Here is an 18,107-nt window from a genome sequence, read left to right as displayed (position 1 = left end):
GGTCCTGTCTTTCCTTCCAAAGAATCATGGGCAGGCTCTCTGATTCGGTAAGACAGCTGTAACTAGCAGTAACCCCAGAGGCAGGTAGGGCACACCTCAATCATTCAGATAAAGGTGGGATCCCCTGGGAAAGGATTCAATCTCCCACACGCCCTTCCTTTTCTGCTCCATCTAGAAATCTGCTGTTTTTACACAAATTACTCAGGCAGTGGTGGCTCTGTTTTACATCATTAAAGAAACGGTTGAAAAAGGTCATGGTATTCTGATGCTTTGTGTACAAAGCAGAAAGAAAGATCCTAACAATATTTTGAATATGCATGCCACCTTTCTTCCAAGGAACCCCCATTGACCATATATGTCAAAACACATTTCAAGATATTATGTGGAAAATGTGCATTGTAGAGCGCAATTAAAGAAATCCTCCTAACATAACTGTGCAGAACCTTAAAGTATTTTAAAAATTCCTTCAATGTATAAAGCATATCTCTGTGCACAAAGCTCTTTCACATATACGTTCTTATTTAGTTCTTACAACCATAATATGAACTAAGTACCGAACTGGTGTTCCAATTTAACAGAAGAGGAAAAGGGATCTCACCGAGATCATGTGACTTGCTGAAGATCAGAGGTGTTTGTGGAGTGGGGGTGGGGGTCAATAAGAAATAAAGCCTGGACTCAAACCCAATCTTCTGAGTACAAGTCAATGTCTAATACTGCCTATGCCTTACGTGATTCCCCATACCAGCCTCGCTGGCTTTCTAAGATGTTCATTGTTCGCTGACAAGTCACATAAGCAACCTAATTCCTGTTAAAACTAATGTAAAAAGCTCAATGTCACCAGAATGGAAAAGAAAACTCAAGCACCAAGCTGCGGTGTGCAGTCACAAGTAAATTATTTATATCAATATAATTATATTCATAGATTAATCTATTAACTAGATAAACATCTGTATTACCAAACATTGCTTTAGCTTTCACCAGATCAGAGAATTTTCACAAAACAAAAATAAAAGAATACAGGCTTGCAGTAGGGTGGCTAACTTTGTGTTTTGCCAAGAAAGGACATTAACATTTAAAAATTTTCAATTCGATTTCAAGTTGAACAAATCTAGCTTCATGCAAAAGTTTGTTTCCGTTATTCTCTCATTGTGCCAGACGTAAAAAACGTTCTCACGGGCTCAGTCTCGTCTCACTCAGGGACACAGCTGGATAGAAAGGCCAGGTGTCCCTGGTCTAACATGTACAAAGTACAGAAAGTCCTGACACACCATCGGCATTTCACCAGTTAGTCAGGGGCTATGCAAGTTAGCAAGAACAGGTATGAGCACTTTAAAGGGATTCGCAAGCCATCTTTGCACCAAATACAGGTAGGTTTTTCAATATGTACATAACATAAACAACACTACGTTTCTGAGCAAAACCACCTGTCTTGAGGACACCCAGTACATCGAACAAAGACTTACAGCAAACAGACGCCAAGGAACAGGAAACATGATGGGAGGATTTGCCTTACGTGCCCCTGAGACACTCTCTTAGAATAAGAAAAAAATAAATGCTCACTTAGCAAAACTGAGTTTCTAAGTATACAGCTCATCGAAGCAAACAGTCATAAAAAGCTCAGCCTATCCAGAGGGCTGAGTGGATTTTTCAAAGCACTTTCCTATGTTTTAGCTCATGTAATTGCTACAAGGCTCTTCTGAGGCAGGAACAGCAGGTGGTATTACCCCCGTCACTAAGGAGAAGTCACATTTATTTATTCATCTAATGGGCACTGAAAAACAGAGGTAGGTGTGTTGCCTGCAATGACAGGCCTCGTGGCAGAATACAGGGGCCATGTCCCCACCCTCAGTGTAAGTGTTGGATCCCAAGCTGGTAGTACCGAAGGTCAAACATGGAGTTTATACAAACGTCCAAGTCAAAGGTGGATTCAGCAACAGAGAGGGAGTGAGGGAGTCAAGAAACAAATGTGTGTGTGTGTGGGGTGTGTGTGTATGTGTGTGTGTGCATGTGCACGTGTGTGTGTGTATGTGTGTGTGTGTGTGTGTGTGTGTAGTGAATCTTCAGTTTGGGGCCGTTCTTGGTCACGTTTCATCACAGAAGACAGGACATGCCTTTTCTTCCTTCTGTTCCAGAACCCTGACCATCTCTCAGATTGCCTAAGTGTGGGTCCCTTTAAGAGCATTTCAGTGCCAGTTTCCAAGGTAGGGAGGCCAACTGTGTCACAGAAACAAACTGCTACTTACACCAAACCCTCTGTAAACACTCAAATTACCATCCCTCTACTTTTCACTGGTTCCCCCACCCCACACCCCGTCTGTCATAGGAGAAGGGAGCAGGAAGCTGAGCTGCAGTGGAACAGGAAAAGCAAACAGCAGTAATGGTGGTGACAACCCACCGTCAGGCACCAGCAGTGCCCCTCCTGACAGCAGTTCACTCATCTGAACACAGAGCCCGGGCGCATAGGCAGAAAGCTGGGCAGTCTGGCAGCCATGGCACTTTGGATGGGTTCACAGAGCCATCTGGTAAAACCAGTCCAGTGATGGATACTTACTGAATACTAAACCACGTCTGGGGAAATGTGGTTGGCACTGGAAGATAGAATGATGGTTCGATATGGAAAAGAACAGAGACACCTAAAAGACAACTCATAACGGGGGAATCTGGGAAAAGTGCCAAATGAGTTCTACTAACATTTAGTTCTTAGGGAGAGGGCCCAGAGGAAAGATCGCCTCTCTTTTGAATTTCTCAGGGGGAGTCAGAGAAGGCTCTGTGGAGAAGGTGGCACCATAGTTTTGGAGGAAAAACTGAGCTCAGGGAATTCACAGAACATGGCTGCAAGGTGGGCAAAGATGTAAATGGAAGGAAGGTACAAAGTGGTTAGGCTGAGAGGCAGAGGGACCAGTCTGATTGGTACAGGGGACAACAGAAGAAGATGCTTTGCTTGTCTACACTAGGTGAGCGGCCGTTACAAGATGTTCTAAGTAATAATATATCACCACTGTGTTTCCTATGTGCCAGGAATACGCTAAGGGCTTTATTCACCTTATCTCACTGAATTCTCATTACAACTCTTTGAGATACGTTCCATAATCATCCTCACTTTACAGGTAAGGAAACTAAGGAACAGAGGTAAGTTGCCCAAGACCCACAGGTAAGAAAGATGGGACCGGGATTCCTAACCCATTATCCCACCTCTAGCACTAGAAATCATTTTTTAAACAAGATCTTCATTAGAACATCAATGCACATAACTTATTAGGTGGGTGCAAAAGTAACTGCAGTTTTTGCAATTATTCTTAACCTTTTAAACCGCAATTACTTTTGCACCAACTGAATACAAAAATGGACACCTTTTGATATAAAGGTATATTACCTATTTAATATATATTAATAATATAAAAATTTTCTTTAATATAGAATCACTCAAAAAATGAGGTTGTTTGTAGCAAGATAAACATGTGAAGATGGGGTTATGGATGACTATTGCAGTCTTGAATCAGCCTTTGGCACCCGGATTATTTCTGTATTTTGTTTTAGTTTCACAGTATTGAGAAAATCCTGAATCATACAGAGAAGTAATAGTGTGTTCACTTATATCATTTATGTGAGCAAATAAGCTCAGGCCTGAATTTTTAAAAAAGACTAACACTGAACTACAAGCTTTCTAATCAATAGCACATTGACACAAAGTTCAAATGAATGCAGAGACAGTAAAGGGAGCTGTACTCCAAGGTCAGCACAAAAAGAAATTAAGCCAACACGACCATGGGTGGTCTCCAAGTGTGAAAATTTAGTCTGTAACACATTGACTATGTGTGATTTTTTAAATCAGGGCTTTGTAGGGATGTTGTTGTTTTTTTGTAATTTTCTACTTCCTCAATTCTAAGATACACCTTTCTTCACAGCTGAAGGTTTCAACTCAGAATATATGAATATGTAACATATGGACTTTAGTAGGGTTTTGTCCTCCCTTGAAATGCTGTTATTAAATTTTTAGTAGATCTTATCATCAATGGTATGTATCTTGGATTCAAAGAAATATGGTAGTTAAAAGATATATTTTAAAAACAAAATTTGAGACAAATTTTGTGGAAGCCACCAAAACCATCTACAGATCTCAGCTGACAAGTCCCCGGCTCAGGGCAAGGGCCAGTGGCCTAGGGACGGTAGCTGGGAGAGTGAGACCTAGAGGGCAGGAGAGCGAGGCGCCAGGCAAAGTGCCCTCGGGAGGATGGAAATGCCAGTGGGCCTGGTTCTCTTCCCTGAGACACCCCGTGTGTGAACCACTTTATGTTAGACAAATATTGAAAAAGTATGACCTCATGGAAACCCATCTATGGGGGAGACAGGCTGAAGGCTTTTTCTTTAGTATTCTCTCCACTTTGCACTGTCTCACCCTCCCCAGGCCTAGTAATTATGGTCACGTGGACAGGTGTTTCGCACACTTCAGTGTGGCCCCAGAATCACAAGGGAGCTTGTTAAAAATACAGATTTCTTCTCCCTCCCGCTAGAGCTGCTGTTTCCTCAGACCCAGGCAGAACCCAGGAATCTGCAATTATACTAATTGCCCCCAGATGATTCTAAGATGGACCACACTGAAAGAAAGCACTCGGTAAATGTTACTTTTCTCGTGAATGATAAATTGAGGAAGAAATCAATAGAGACCTCTTGCTTGCCCAGTGTGCCAGAGACAGGCCTTGTGCCAACACTGTCTGGCTGAGATTCCATAAGGATTTGGGCACCAGAGTGATCCAGTGGGAAGTGCCCAAAACAGCCACTGAGTCACCCGCACACCAACCCACTTAATTTCTGCCCGTTAGTCCTAAGGCCTGGTGCTGCCTCAAAACAGAGAGACCATAGCCTAAGGTTGCGTGACACATCAGGCACGCAAGGCCTCTGGTCATGGATCCGAAATGAACCTGCACAGTAGAGTGGGCAGAGAGAAAGGAGGGGAACCCTGCATCAGCTGATGGCTCCACACAGACAAAAGAGCTGGACACTGGCCTGGTGCGTGATTTGCAACCAGGCAGCGGGTAAGGAGGCATACTTAGTGTCTTTGAAATAAACTCCAAACACAACAGCATCTCTGGTTTGACAAATTATTAAGAGACCAAGATGGATATGAAAAGAGTACAAATAATCTCACGGTGGAAGCAGCGATGGATGGGGAAATGTGAGTGTAAGGAAGAGAGGAAGGAAAAGCACAGTTTCTTCACAGGAAGGGACCCGTGGAGCAGGCTCCCGACCGAGTGGGCAGCGCTCAGGGGGCAAGGCATTGCGGGTTGAGAGTGAGGACAAATACTTCACATGAGACCAGGCTGCCAAAGATGGCAGCAGCAGCAAATGCAAACGTCAGTGCGTTTTAATCAAGAGTCAGACACTCCGAGGAGCAGAACAAGATTACAGAGGACAGCGCCAGTGAGGAAAGTGGGCGGGCCTGGTGGGTGTCAGTCCCCAAATGTTCCCCAAGGTAATGTTCTCAGCTGGGCTGAAACCAGGCCAGGCGCCCAAGAGTGAAGTCTTGGAGGGCACAGGAGGTGTGTGGAACCTTCTAGTCACAGCTTACTCTGCACATGGGCGCACACACCTCACTCACACACTCATTCTTCTCCTACTGGGGACAGTTCAAGCATCAAATTAGAAATCAGAACATTTGGTTTCAAGCCTCACTTCCTAACTCCGCTATGCAATGAGATGAGACAGGTTTCTCAACTTATTCCACAGATGGAATTTCTCCAGAAGATTCGAGAGTAATATTTCAGAAAGGGCTATAATCCATTTACTGCACTCCCTTCCAGTCTCTCCGCCACCTCTTTCCTCCCTACGTATCTCAAATTCCATTGTCATGCAAAGAGCACTCTCTGGACCCTCTCTTATTCTGCTGTACTCACTGGGTAAGAGCACTCTGGGAAAAGCCAGCTCTCATCTACGTCCTGCCTGAACCTCAGTGGGCAAATGTGACCAGAGGGAAACACACCACTTTCATGGTAACGTCATCACCACTAACCCCAAGTGGGTCCTGTATGCTGCCTGGCAATCAGAATCCCCTCTATTTACGCCCTCACTCTCCTAGAAAACTATTTCACACACCTTCTCCTCCAACTTCCAGAATTTGCCTCCTCGCACCCACCACTGATGACCCTACTTCCTACTTCACCGAGAAAATAGAAGTGATAGGAGGAGAATTTCCACAACCTTCCACCACCGTGTCCACGGGCCCGCATCCGAGCCTCTGCCACCTTCCCTCCAGGACTATGGATGAAGCATGGATCTCTGAGCAAGCCCAGAACCCCCCCCCTGGGCTCTGATCGGCAAACCTGCCCCCGCTCACCTACTTTAGGAGGTGGCTCCACCAACTGTCCGCCCTCTCATTCATCGGCAATGCTTTTCAATCGCGAATGGGTCATTCTTATCAGCAGATGAACAGTACTTCTCCCACTTGCCACATTTTCTTTGCTTCCCTTTCAAACAAAACTCAACACAATGGTCAGGGCTCACTGTTGACGACCCTCTCTTAAATCTTCTCCAATGAGGCGTTCAGCCCTCCAACTCCACTCAAACTGCCAATGGTCTCTGACGTTGAATTCACAGCCGTCACACACATGGCCCAACGGAGGCAACTCGGTTGATCACCTTTATCTCCTCTTTCCTGAAGCACTTTCTTCACTTGGCCTCCACACTCCCTGGTTTTCACCTTTCCTCCCTACTGCTCCTTCTCCGTCTTCTTGCTGATAACTCAACTCACCAACATCTTAACGTTGGAACTCAGTTCTGAAACCTCTTCTCTCCCTAGAGTTCGATACTCACTTCCTTGATAATTTATCCAGTTTCGTGACTTTAAACACCATCTATATTGAAAACTCCCCAATTTTACCTCTAGTCCAGGCTTCTACCCTGAACTCATTTATCCAACTCCCTTCAGACACCATCACATCAAATAAACTTCGCGGTTTCTTAATTCATGTGCAAACTCAATGCTTAATCTTCCTCCCAACCTACTTCACCTCTCCGTCTTCATGGGAGAGGAAACAGACTAATTTCCGGGATCCAGTTATCAGCCCCTCTGTGTCTAAGCCACAGACGAACAGAAACTGGTATCAGTTCCCAAGTGTCATCTGTACTACAGGCTCCCAGACTCCGGCAAGGACATAAGAACAGGGCCATGCATACAGGAATGTGAGGGTCAAAAGCAGCCTATTACAGAGCGTGACTGATTCTGGATAAAGGGACATATACATATTTTACCAACTATATACCTGACCCTAGGTCAGTGGGTACGCCTTATTGTTCTAGCACTGTAAGATGGTGGAAGGTTCCCACCCCCTATTTGTGAAGTAAGTTTTGAGTATGTTCTGCTCCCAGTGCGTGTGGAAGAGGTGGGGGAGGGGACACTGAAACAAAGATGAGTAAACACATCCCCTAGTCTCATGGTCCCCAGAACCAAAAGCATTCTCTGCAGATACCATAGCATCCAAGAAGCTTCAGGAAGCTGGAAATGGCAGTTTTTCATCAACCCTTGGCTATGGTGTTATTCTTTCAACATGCTTATGCATGACGCCCATAAGCAAATTATCAAGAAGGCAAAAGTGAGTAGCTATCAACCACATAACCAACACTGACCATGTGCAGCCGGGAGAAGGCAACTTCAAAGGGAGCCATAGGCATGGTACAGACCACAGGCCTCCTGAGGAGCCGGGAAGACTCAGAAAGCATCCAGACTACCAGTTGCCTCTTCTTGCCAAAAGCCAGTAACGTCTATAAAAATCTCTCCCACCATAGCAGCACAGAGCTTCCTAGGCAATCATGACCGATTCAGCTGGCATACCTGCCAAGCTGGAGAAAGCACGCCTCCAAGAAATGTCTGCGTCTGCGTAAGTTTATCAACACCATGCGAGAAGAGAAATAGATCAAGCCTCACAAACACAGACGAAAAAATACTGGACTTGAAGAGCACAGATTAGAGAAATTGCAAACAGAGACAGGGAACCTTGGCAACCTGTATATTAGTCCTCACAACACAAACCCAGAATGACAACAGAGAAATAAGACGGGAACCAGGAGAAAGCCAGTTCTCCGAGTCACATCCAGACCAAGTGAGGAGGGTCAAAGATTCACGCCTGACCCACAGTCAGATTTGTAGAGTGTGAACGGCCCTGATCGGAGGGAGAACGTGTTGTAGTGAGAAGGAACACCCACCCAGATGAGGAGAAATATATGAATGAAACTCATAAGAACAGGCAAGAGTTTGCAAGTTGGAGACTTCTGGAAAGGCCGTCAAAACAGGAAGGAGCAGCCGGCAGAACCACAGACTGCTTTGCATTTTTCCTACCACAAGAGGGAGGGGAGCCAAGAATAGAGTTGGAGTTTGACCAAGCAGAGCTGAAGTACTGCTAGAGAGCGCCTGCGGTACACGGGCCTCCAGGTTGCCCTGACAATGGAACCGCCCCCTTACAATAATAATGCATCATAATGAGAAAAACTACACGCAAAGGAAGTTAACAGTAACCAATGGCAGAGCACCGCAAGGTCACAGGAGGCATTTTGGAAGAGTCTGTGCAGCAGATAAGGGATGTAAACACTAGGAAGCATTTACATTGTATATAAAAAGGTTAAACTGAGTCCGCGTGTTTGAGTGTCTGCGTACAGCGTAAACCTGAGGGTTCTCCTACTGGTTTAGGCATAACTGGCACCAATGACTCTTACATATTTGTTGCCACCATTGATAGAAGGGGTGTTGGACTGGAAAATAGGGGCTCCCCTTTTCCCTGTGGCCTACGTGAGGAAATACAGCAGCTGGATGAACTGGGCCTTCCCAGAACGAGGGGTAGAAAGGGAAATCAACAGTTATATATGCATCTTATTAGTGGTGGTGATAAGGGCAGAGCGAGCGAGTTCTCTCTGTGCAGAAACATACATCCCTGCACACGTGTATTTATCATATTAAGTTGACTAGCTGCTCATCGTTAATTCCATGGGGTGCAACCCGTTCTCATCTATGTGCAAAATTCTGGCATTACAAAGCCATGAGTTAAAAGTAAAAGAAACAACAAAATACCAGGTAGAACTGACGTGGAACACCGGGATTGGCAGCTTTTCAGCCAAGGTCCTAAGCATCTCCAATTTCACATGGAAAGGAATGGTAGGTAAATAAGTCTGTACTATGTAAACCATTTCCTCCCTCTCCCTGACCTTCTGGCCTCTCCCAACCGAGTTTGAATAGGGGTAAATTCAAAGCTTGTATGATGTGACTCCACCATGTACCACACGCCCCGTGCCCTACACCATGAGGCGTCCACTACACTCAACCCGCTCCTCCAGGGCAGACACTGCTTCCTCCAGGACATGTGTCCGCCTCCTGTAACAGAGCTCTGCCTGGGTCATGCGTCACACCCCAGTGCCCCGCTCAACCAAAGCCCAGCCTTTGCCGGCTCCCTCTCTGCCTAGGGAGCCAGACTTTGTCCTTGTTCTGCTGGCTGAAAACTGGGTATCTTTTCCATGCGACTTCTCCTGAATCGAGGTGTGGTCATCCACCTCATTATGACTGTCCCCTCAGCCTGGGCCCTCCTGGCTCCACGCTCTGCCCCTGGAGCCAATGCTTTGGAAAGTGATGTCATTTCCAGGGGCTCATTCTGCCCATGAGCAGCCAGCCAGTGTCTGGAAAGCAGCCCCACAGCTCCATCACTTCCCTCAACCTGGATCCTGTCACAGGTGCAGCAGGAAGTGTTCGGTAAACTGAAGTGCCATGACTGAAACGCTGACAGTTGTGGGGAGGGCGTGTGGGGCCCTGGGAGCCCATGCAATGGAAGGTCTCAGAGGTCGCAGCTTGACCTCTTCTCCTGCCTGCTTCCTCGAGGGCACAACACTAGAGAGAGGAGAAAGGTCACTATCCCTTCATGTGACCTCCATAGCCAAGTTGGATAGATAACCAGAGAGAGATAAGAATTTGAAGACAGTGCCATAATGCTTACTTAAGATGTGAGAAAGGGAGGGAGGGGGCGGGAGAGAGGGACGGAAGGAGGGAGGAAGGGAGGAGGACTAATACAAGTGACGAGTGACTCTTCAGCTGTGTTCCTGCCTCAGTACCATCTGAGCCTTGGCTCAGGAGGACCAAGAGATCACGCCTTCCAAATCTTATCTTCAAAAGCAACACTTCCCTTTTCAGACTTTCAATGCATTTATCACAACACTTAGGTGAGTCTACACATATAATTGAAAGACATCACTCCCAAAGCCCCACAAATGACACCAGCCACGTGGGGCCAGTGCTGTAATTTCCAGAGGCACCTGGCTAATCTGAGTGGCGTGGCCTCAAGACATCTGTCACATATAATGAAGAGTGACTGCTCCCATCAAGCTTGCCTCCCTCCCTTCCTGCCTTCCTGCCACCCCCCCACAACTGGTGAGAATCCCAGAGTGTCCTCCAGGTTTTTCTAGGTCACATATAACCCCTGGGCTTGCTGGGCATGAGATGGTCCTTGGGACTTCTTCACTGCCCTTTAGAGTTTTAGTGTAGCAGCTGTGGCTCTTTTCTGCAAAGCTCCATCCCGCCTTGCTCACCCTGTATGGGGATGCATCCAGGTTAGCAATGGACATTTGCTAGCACGTACTTGTACAGGCTTTAGGCAAATCCTGGCTACTCAGGCAATATCATCTGGTTTAGCATCTCCTCAGAAATAGCATTTCCTTTCCCTCCAGTACAGATTATGTCCAGAGTTCCTTCTAAAGGGAGCTTTGTGTAAGCCATGCTGTGCCCCACCCAATATGTTTTATGCAGATGGAATCAGGGTAAAAGAAAAGAGAGGGCACCTTAGGGGAAAGCAGGCAGGTAAGGCAGGAGTGCAGGTAAGAGGGATGCTCATTCCAAAGGAATCTGCCTTGAGGTGGGCTGGCTGGATGCATACGAGCGTACAGACCTATGTAAGTATCTGTTTACAAAGCGCAACCTGCCCAAATGGCTTTGCCCGCCTAAGCTGCTTATGCATCAAACCACCCCACCCCCCAACACACCCCTCTTATTTGAGAACTGAGACGCTGCACCATGCCTTTCAGAACGTGTTAAAATTAGACTCCAGGAGGTGGAAGAGCCTTCAGTGGTCACCTGGCTAACGTCTGTCCCCGTGCAGGAATCCCCTAACGTCCCTGCCAGGCAGTTAGGCAGCCACGCCTTATGCCCCCGCTCAGAACCTCGCAAACATGCCTGATCACATGACTCACCAGGGCCACTTGTAAAAAGTACAGCTCACCAACTATTCAAAGCAACACACAATCAAAACCTGCACAGAAAAGGCCTGTGAATCTGAAGTTTTCACCCGCATCCCTAGCAAGTCTTACAATTAAGCATGTTTCATATGAGCCTGTAATGCAGCAGTTCTTGACAATAACTGAATATTAGAACCAGCTAGGAAGCTTTAGAAAAAAATCAATGACAGGCCTTTACCCCTCACTATCCTATTTAATTTGTCTGGAGTGGAGCCCAAGAGGTGTGAATTTTTAAAGCTCCCAGCTGATTCTAATGTGGAGCCAGGGTTGAGAGCCACTGTAAAATCTTCCCAAACCGATGGTAAGCTCTTAGAAGACAGTACCCAAGAAACCTATACCTCTTGGCAGCTTTCACTGAACCCCACCACCACGTCATACCTCTTACAGAACATACTCTGTAAGTGCTGGGTTGATCTGATTTAACTAGCCATTCCCCTGCCCGGTGTGGGATACAATTTCCTAATTGTATTAAGAAGCTGTGTACTTCCTCTTAGCAAAGCCAGACAATGCAGGGATAGAAACTGCTAAGGTTTCCCACGGTCGACTACGTACGCACACACGCACGCATGCACGCACGCGCACACATATCCCCAGCCCTCCCTTTCTGCAGACTAACCAGCCCAAACAATGCCTGAAGCCTCGTTGCACATTTCTGCCCTCCTACTCCCGCCCCTCGCCAGCTCTACTCACATTGTACAGCACGGTGGTCCACCCTTCCATGGTGATACACTGGAAGACAGTCAGCACAGCAAAAAGGATGTTATCAAACTGGGTGATCCCATCGTTGGGGCCGATCCAGTCCCGGCATTCATAACCAGCTGGGCAGCCCTGCACGCCACATGGATGAGGGGGGTCAAATCCTTCTAGAATACCTGCAGACACATTCGGAGGGTGGGAGATAAACCACACGGTGTTTAGTGCAGGGCTGGAAATGACCCCAGGAAACCACAAGCACACAACCCTGTTTCCCACAGAAAGATTTGTCCTTCTTTGTCTCAGGCTCCCTCCCTTCTCTGGCCTCCCTACAATTCACATACCATGTGTTCAACCCAGTGCTTCCCAGTCTCCTCTGAAAACAGAGCCTCCCCTCCAGGTGGCTCCTGATTTCCTAAGGCCACACTCACACCCTCTACCTTCACTGAAGCACCAGGAATTTACAGGGCTGGACCGCACAGAAAGGTCTGAAGTGAAGGCAGAAACTTACTGATTTTCTGTGCTTCAGAATCCAGGATAGACCCTGAGTTCTTTCTAGGTTTTTGGGGACAATTATAAACTACAGTCCCTCTGGTGAGTCTTAAGTCCTTCCCGCCCACCTCCCCCAGCCTAAGTTCCTGGTCTTGAATAAAACACAAAAATAAAAAATAAAAATCCAAGGTGGAAGGTGTCCTTTGAAGATTCTTTTCATTAAAAAAAAAAAAGGCGGGGGCCTAATAGGGCTTCGTCAACCTCTCCTCCATCCCCATCTGGTTTAGGGCAATCTACATAACTTGAGAAGAAATAAGATGCAAAGAGGAAAGAATTTGGGGTTTGTGCACCCCACCAATCTCCCAAACACCTCGCCAAGCCAAGCTCGGGGCTCCCTCAGTTTTCCACACTACGCATAGGTCATAGCAGAGAGAGAGGAAGGTCAAGAGATGGACCATGAAGGACAAATGTGTCCACAGATCTGAAGGGACCCAAGTCTTGACTCTGGATTCCTGGGTCTTAGTGGCCCATGGGCCAAAGAGGCCATTGTACAGAGGGTATTTCTTCAGAGGGATGATGTTTGACCTGCGTTCTGATAGGTTCTACCATGGGCTCGGGGAGCTGAGGCCTCCTATTCACAATCCTCTGCCTGCAAACCTAAGAGATTATTTGCTCTGCAATGTCAGTGGCCAATGGCAATCTTTAGGCTGCTGACGAGGAGGTGTCCGGTTCTAATTCTAGGGTTGGAATAGGACAGACTTTTCCATGCTGTCTCTGAATGCCCTGAAATTAACTCAGTGACCCAAAGGAGAAGCAGAAGGCAGGACACAGTGACCCTACCTGAATTGTTCGTGAAGCATGCGCGGTGCAGCTTCCCGCTGTAGAACTCCAAGCCAATGATAGCAAACATCAGGATGGCAAAGAAGAGCAGGAGGCCGATTTGCAGAAGCGGCACCATAGCCTTCATAATGGATTTCAACACAATCTGCAGGCCTGGAAGGGAGGGAAGAGAATGACAGACAGAGCCTCACTTAGCACCATCGGAGGGAGCAGGCTCAGTTTCCTCTCTCCCAGGAGGAGAAGGGTGAGTCTTGCAGGAAAAAGAACCATTGGTTCTGAGGTGATAGAGACAATTCACAAAGCAGAAACCAGGACATGTCAAGCCAAAGTTTGCCGGCACTGCTTCCCCTGGGGGTCGATCCTTTCCTCCTGACCTACATGCCTATTACCCTTCCCTCATTTGTTTCACCCATGTTGTCCTCTGGATTCCTTTTATGAATTAAACTGATTAGAATGGGCTTCTTTCCTAAAGGAAGTCCTGTGAGAGCAAGGACCAAGGTCGTCTTACCCACCTGGGACCCAGCTCTCCCAGCCACTGTTGCAAGAGCACATTTAGTACCACTGTTCATAAAATACCACATCCTCTGACCCAGAAATTGTACTTCTAGGACTCTAGCCCAAGAAAATAATCAGCGATGTGAATAAGATTTAAGTAAAACAATGTTTGTTGCAGCACTATTTCTAGTGAGGAAAAAAAAAAACCTAGAAATAACCTAAACATCCAGCAACACAGCAATAGCTAAATTAGTCATTGCCCATATAAGACAGACTACAATACAGATTTTAAAATCTCATTTTTGAAATATTTTTAATGTCAGGAAAGTTGAATGCTTATGACAGGATCTAAAACTATATATGCAGTATGACTGCAATTATATTAAAATGCACAGGAAAAAATGAATGAAAAAATATGCTAATGTTAATCAAAGTTATTTCTGAGTGGAAGGACGGGTGCTTTTCATTTGATGTCATTTTCTTTACTTTCCAAATTTTCTATAAAGATTTTTCATTATAGTTTTAACATGAAAAAAAGAAGCTGCTACATTTTAAAATGAAATGCCAGGCCACGTTCTGCAGCCCCACTCCTTAGTTCCACTAGGGCTTCCTCCCAGGAGAAACTGGTTCATGTTTATCCCAAAGGCTCTTAGACCCGGATCCAGTGGAGGACACATCGGGAAAGCTATCGGCGGAGGAGAAAGAATGGCGGTGCTCACTCGGTATCCCCGACACGAGCTTCAGGGGCCTCAGAACACGCACGGCCCGGAGCGTCCTCAGGTCCACGTGTGTGTTGAAGTGGGTTCCTGCGGTGGCCAGGATGCTGCAGATGGAGACACAGAGGGTCCAGGTTACCACAGTCTGGTTTCTCCCCCTGTCCCAGGAAGAATCAGCCTGGAAAGCACACACACACTTAATGCCAGCTGCGTGTGGGTACATCTGAGCTAGGGTATATCATCAGTGGTTCCAAGTGGAATTAAGTGTAGCCACATCTGGGTTTCACTTTACAAAGAAGGAAAACTTACCATCATATCAGAATCCTAGCTCCAAATCGTGAGTAAAACCCCTCTCTGCCCCTTGCCAACCTCTTTCCCCTTCTTTCCAACCAACGAAGGCCCTCACTTTTTATTTTTTTTCAAAATTTTCTTAGATTCCCATCTCCTATCTCCTTCAGGAAATTTCTCTGGATTGACTATAATAAAGGAGCAATTCAACTCTTCTCCACCTTGACACTCAGGATTTTTCCCAAGCAAATCAATCACAGTGATGCTTATAATTAGGAACTAAGTTCACTAGTCCCCATGCGATAGTTATATTTTTCGAATTGTCCATAATCACCATGTGACCTGGATTTGGTTTATTTGCTTCAATTTTTCCCACGTTCCACCGTCATATCCACAGAAACACACACACACACACACACACACACACACACACACAAATAAACCCAAACAAAACAAATTCCTAACGATCCTGTTTGTGAACACCACATATCTTGCCTAGAGGAGATAATTTATTTCATATACTCCCATGACACTGCAGATGTTTTGGAGACAAAGCCACTTAACTATTAATGAAAGGCACAGCAGAAGACCAAGAGTCAAAAGAACTGAGTTCCTGTCCTGACTCGTGAACTTGAGAACTGGGTAACTCAGGGAAGTCACTGACCTCTATGAGCCTCGCTACCCCCCCCACCCGACCCCCACAGAACAGGGGAGTCCCAAGGCCTAGTGATAAAAATAAAACAACATGGTATGGAATAGTAAGAGTGTTCTGTGAACTCTGATGTGCAAAATAGACGTTCCATCCAACACAAATATTAATAAAACGGGTTTTGCAACTTTGCCTCATTTTAGTTTTCTTTCTGTGGGATAGTTCCCTGTTCTCCCTCAGAACCACTCCAGGACAATTGTAGCTAGCTGGAACTAGTAAGGAATGAGCCATTCAGAAAACTGAGTTTTCTCTGTAGTCAGAGGGTGCCAAGAATACTTTATTTCCCTGAATTATTTTTCGTAGAACTTCTGTGAACTATTTCAAGGATTGAGGAAGGCACCTGAAGTGCCGTCAGTACACGACAGAGAACGTGATTGAAGGGTTTACGCTGCATACCTCTAAGGAGCAGCTCTAGAGTCCACAGGTACAAAGCACACAGACCCAGGAAATCCTCATCGCGAACAAAAACTCTGAAACAAGGAGAGCTGGTCAACAACAAAGCGGACGACCGCCCTGTATGGGGGCCTGCTTCCCAATCTTAAAAATACCCCAGGAAGACTACAGCTCTATCTATTAGGACGTTAAGAGGGTGGCTGCTTGGGTTGAAGCTTATTTATTTAAATGACCAAGAGAGAGGTCTTTGAACTTTAAGGTTCTGTAATTCTATGTTAATTCAACCTCTAAGTAAGAACCAGAAAGAAATTCTACTCTTGCAAAGAATCTCAGGAGCGAGGCAAGTTTCCCAAGTCTTCTCTCTCCCAACCCCAACTTCCTTGCCCTCATCTGAAAAGGGGGGACGTAGGGGAGGGAGTCTCTGACACCGCTTCCGACTCTGTCTTTCAGAGTGAAATTAGGGAGGGGAGTGATATAATTTCTAAGGAGTAAGAAAAACTGAAGAGAAGAGAGATCAAGGAGAAACACGAACATAGGACTGAAAATTAGGACAGTGATAGGAAAAAAAAAAATAAAGGAAAGAGGAGAGAGGGGTAAAAAGAAACGGCAAGTATAGATGTACTGATAGAGAACCAGAGTGGCAAGAAATGGCATCAGTGCCCCGCTGGTTCTGCCACCAGAGGAAGGAGCCCTGGGCTCTGAGTCTTCTGAGGGGCACATGGGGGAGTGTGGTCCCCCGGGTTCTGTCTTACAAACACAGCAGGGAGAATCTGTGCCGTTCAGAAACCAGACTTCTGTTTCCTAGGATACCCAGTTACACATGGGATGCTCTTTCACAACATAAAAAGGGCTGTTGCAAATGAAAATTTCCTCCCCAACCCTGAGTTGAACAAGGAACATTTCAGAACATGGAGGGCGGGGAAGAAACAAAATTTAAAGGCAAGCAGGCACCAGTGTGTGTGGGGAGCGGGGAATGATAGAGGCAAAGAGAATGAGAGGACAGGGGAGTGAGCCGTGAAAGGAAACGCAGAGATGAACAGAGGGAGATAAGAAGAAATGAAAACTGGTGGAGAAGTAAATGTCAGAGAAATAAGAAAGCTCACAAGGGAAAGAGAACAAAAGTAAAGCTAACCTGAAAAAGCGAAGCAAAAATAGGGTATTTTTTTCCAGGGGCCTCATGGAGCCAGCCCTTGGCCAAACCAACCTGCTCCCCAAATCCTCCAAGCCCTACCAAACTCAGGCCAGGCTCATGCAGCCTGTGGCCGGGTGCCCACCCCACACCTTGGAAATTTTCTTTCATCCAGGGCAGGAGGGCTGTCAACAGGGCCTGTAGCTGATACATACCAGTCACTGGCTGCCTCCTAACTCCCAGAGTTCAAATCATCCTTCAGGGCAGGAATTACAACGTGGCTCCCCCCACACACCTGCTAGAAGTGGGGACAATGGGCCTCTTGGCAGAAAAGATAACTGAGAAAAGGGCCCTGCTCTGTGCGCCCATAAAATTCTACGCCTATCACTGTCACTGCCCTTACCACATCCTAGAGAATTCTGTTTTCTCATCTGTCTCCCCAGGGAGCTGCCTCCAGTGGCCATACTGTCTTCCTCGTCTCTATGTCCCCCACACCCAACAGAAGGTGTAGCAAGTGAGAGGTGCTCAAGGTATGTGTGGGGATCAAACTGCACCGAGGAAAGTAATAAATGTGATGAAGCAGAGATCCAACGGGCAGAAATACCACGGAAATCCTAGAAGTTACCAATGAAAAGAGCAAGTCGCCCAGCTGGGATGCTACCCAGATGCTACACGTCTGTTTGAGGGGACAGGAGTGAACTGGAAATCTCCTTGAGCATTTTAGTCTAAGAAGGATCGTCCAATAGAGTCCTAAGCCTCCTGTTTTCAAGTAGATCCCATGGGACAGAACCTGCTGGGTCTTCAGTAAGAGAGAGAGAGGGAGGGAGGGAAGGAGGAAGATTCAAAATGTAAAGGCTTGCCCCCCAGCAAAAGCCAAGTACTGAAGTGTATACAGCTCAGCACAACTCTGGGCGTCGGGTGCACCAGACCAGAGGGGGGAGGCGTGGGTAAGTGAACAGTAGAAAGTCCCCGGCCCTCAGTCCCGGTGAAGTAGACAGTCACAGAAATGAAATAATTACAATTCACCACAAAGAGTGTCCTAACAGATGAGTTTACAAAGTCTTAAGAGGATGAGAAACGCTGCAATGACAAA

The 18,107-nt window shown here is 46.4% G+C and overlaps 1 protein-coding gene across 6 annotated transcripts in view; it reads right to left on the bottom strand.

Moving 5' to 3' along the window:
• Window positions 1-18,107, bottom strand: part of CACNA1E (calcium voltage-gated channel subunit alpha1 E) — a 455,081-nt gene that overhangs the window by 182,641 nt on the left and 254,333 nt on the right. For all 6 annotated transcript variants that reach the window (XM_088801607.1, XM_088801608.1, XM_088801612.1 and 3 more), the window contains 3 exons: window positions 14,499-14,602; window positions 13,285-13,437; window positions 11,950-12,131 (listed from right to left, as the gene is read on the bottom strand). In XM_088801607.1, the coding sequence (XP_088657733.1) occupies window positions 11,950-12,131; window positions 13,285-13,437; window positions 14,499-14,602 (439 nt within the window). The remainder of the gene's footprint in view (window positions 1-11,949; window positions 12,132-13,284; window positions 13,438-14,498; window positions 14,603-18,107) is intronic.

This window comes from Rhinolophus sinicus, chromosome 11, assembly GCF_057876585.1.
Source record: "Rhinolophus sinicus isolate RSI-liver-muscle chromosome 11, RSI-T2T, whole genome shotgun sequence".
Taxonomy (NCBI): Eukaryota; Metazoa; Chordata; class Mammalia; order Chiroptera; family Rhinolophidae; genus Rhinolophus; species Rhinolophus sinicus.
This window is presented reverse-complemented; position numbering and strand designations above follow the sequence as displayed.